Source organism: Priapulus caudatus, unplaced genomic scaffold, assembly GCF_000485595.1.
Source record: "Priapulus caudatus unplaced genomic scaffold, Priapulus_caudatus-5.0.1 Scaffold1304, whole genome shotgun sequence".
Taxonomy (NCBI): domain Eukaryota; kingdom Metazoa; phylum Priapulida; class Priapulimorpha; order Priapulimorphida; family Priapulidae; genus Priapulus; species Priapulus caudatus.
The window spans coordinates 24524-25673 of NW_014578365.1; the positions used below are offsets into that span (position 1 = coordinate 24524).

At 42.2% G+C, this 1150-nt stretch overlaps 1 protein-coding gene across 1 annotated transcript in view; it reads left to right on the forward strand.

Moving 5' to 3' along the window:
• Window positions 1-1144, forward strand: part of LOC106816177 (G-protein coupled receptor 143-like) — a 20700-nt gene extending 19556 nt beyond the window's left edge. The window contains exon 10 of the mRNA XM_014820735.1: window positions 319-1144. Within this exon, the coding sequence (XP_014676221.1) occupies window positions 319-543 (225 nt within the window). The 3' untranslated portion in view covers window positions 544-1144. The remainder of the gene's footprint in view (window positions 1-318) is intronic.
• Window positions 1145-1150: the final 6 nt, after the last annotated feature.

Below are 1150 nucleotides of genomic sequence, written 5' to 3' on the forward strand. Positions count from 1 at the left end.
CACATATATATATATATATTTATATAAATATATATATATGTATATATATATATATATGTGTAGGTATTAATTCAAGATAAGCATAATTAAATGTAAGCTATAGCAGAATGAGAAGAAAAATGTTAAGGTTTACTCGTGCTAGGAAATAAACATCAAATTTTAAAAGGAAATCTATATTAAGTTATAATTTAAATTAATCTAATGACGCCTAGAGAGAACAAATGACAGACGGCACGAAAAAACAAACGAACATATAAACGACAGGCGAATGAATAACGGACGACGGCTCACGGTGCTGCCCCCTTGCGGCTGTTTCAGGCGATTCTCAACCCGCTACAGGCGTTTCTCAACGTGCTCGTCTACAGCGGCTGGCGCAGCTGGCGCCACCTGCAGTGTCCGTGCGCACGGAAGCGTGCGACGCCCGTCCGCATTCTTGCCGACTCGCTGCTTCGCGACGAGACGTCCATGCTGAGCGCAAGCTTCGGTAGCGCTCCCGCGTATGGGAGCTCTAGTACTGAGGTGCCCAACACCCTCACCCTATAATAGTAGGGAGAGAACACCCTCACCCTGTGATGGTAGAGAGAGGAACCCTTCACCCTATAATAGTAGAGAGAGGAACCCCTCACCCTATGATGGTAGAGAGAGGAACCCCTCACCCTATGATAGTAGGGAGAGAATTCCTTCATCGTATCGTGATAGGTGGCGCCCTCTCGTTTGCGTTTATCGTCTTATTCCCAAGCGGACAAGCAACTTATTGGTTTGTGAATTCCGGTGAACATGCGATACCGGTGCGAACAGTATGAAGCTCTGTGGTTCCTGCTGAAATCTTATTGGTTCGTGAAGTCCCATGACCATGCGGCACCGGTGTATATGGCGTGTAAGGTGTTTTATGTATGCCGAAATATTATTGGTTTTAAAAGTAGGGTGATGTCACTTAGCTGCTGCTTGTATTCCAAACATTCTGCAAAAACCCGTGGAATCTTAGCTGAAAAGCTTTATATGCAGGTGTTTAATTGTTTTATTAGATAGGTATAGTGATTAGTATATATATATCGTAGGGTAGTTTTGTATGTTCTTATTGAGATTCTTAAAAAGGATTATATGTTATGTAGGTGTTTAATTGATGTATTAGAGAAGTAGTACATATATA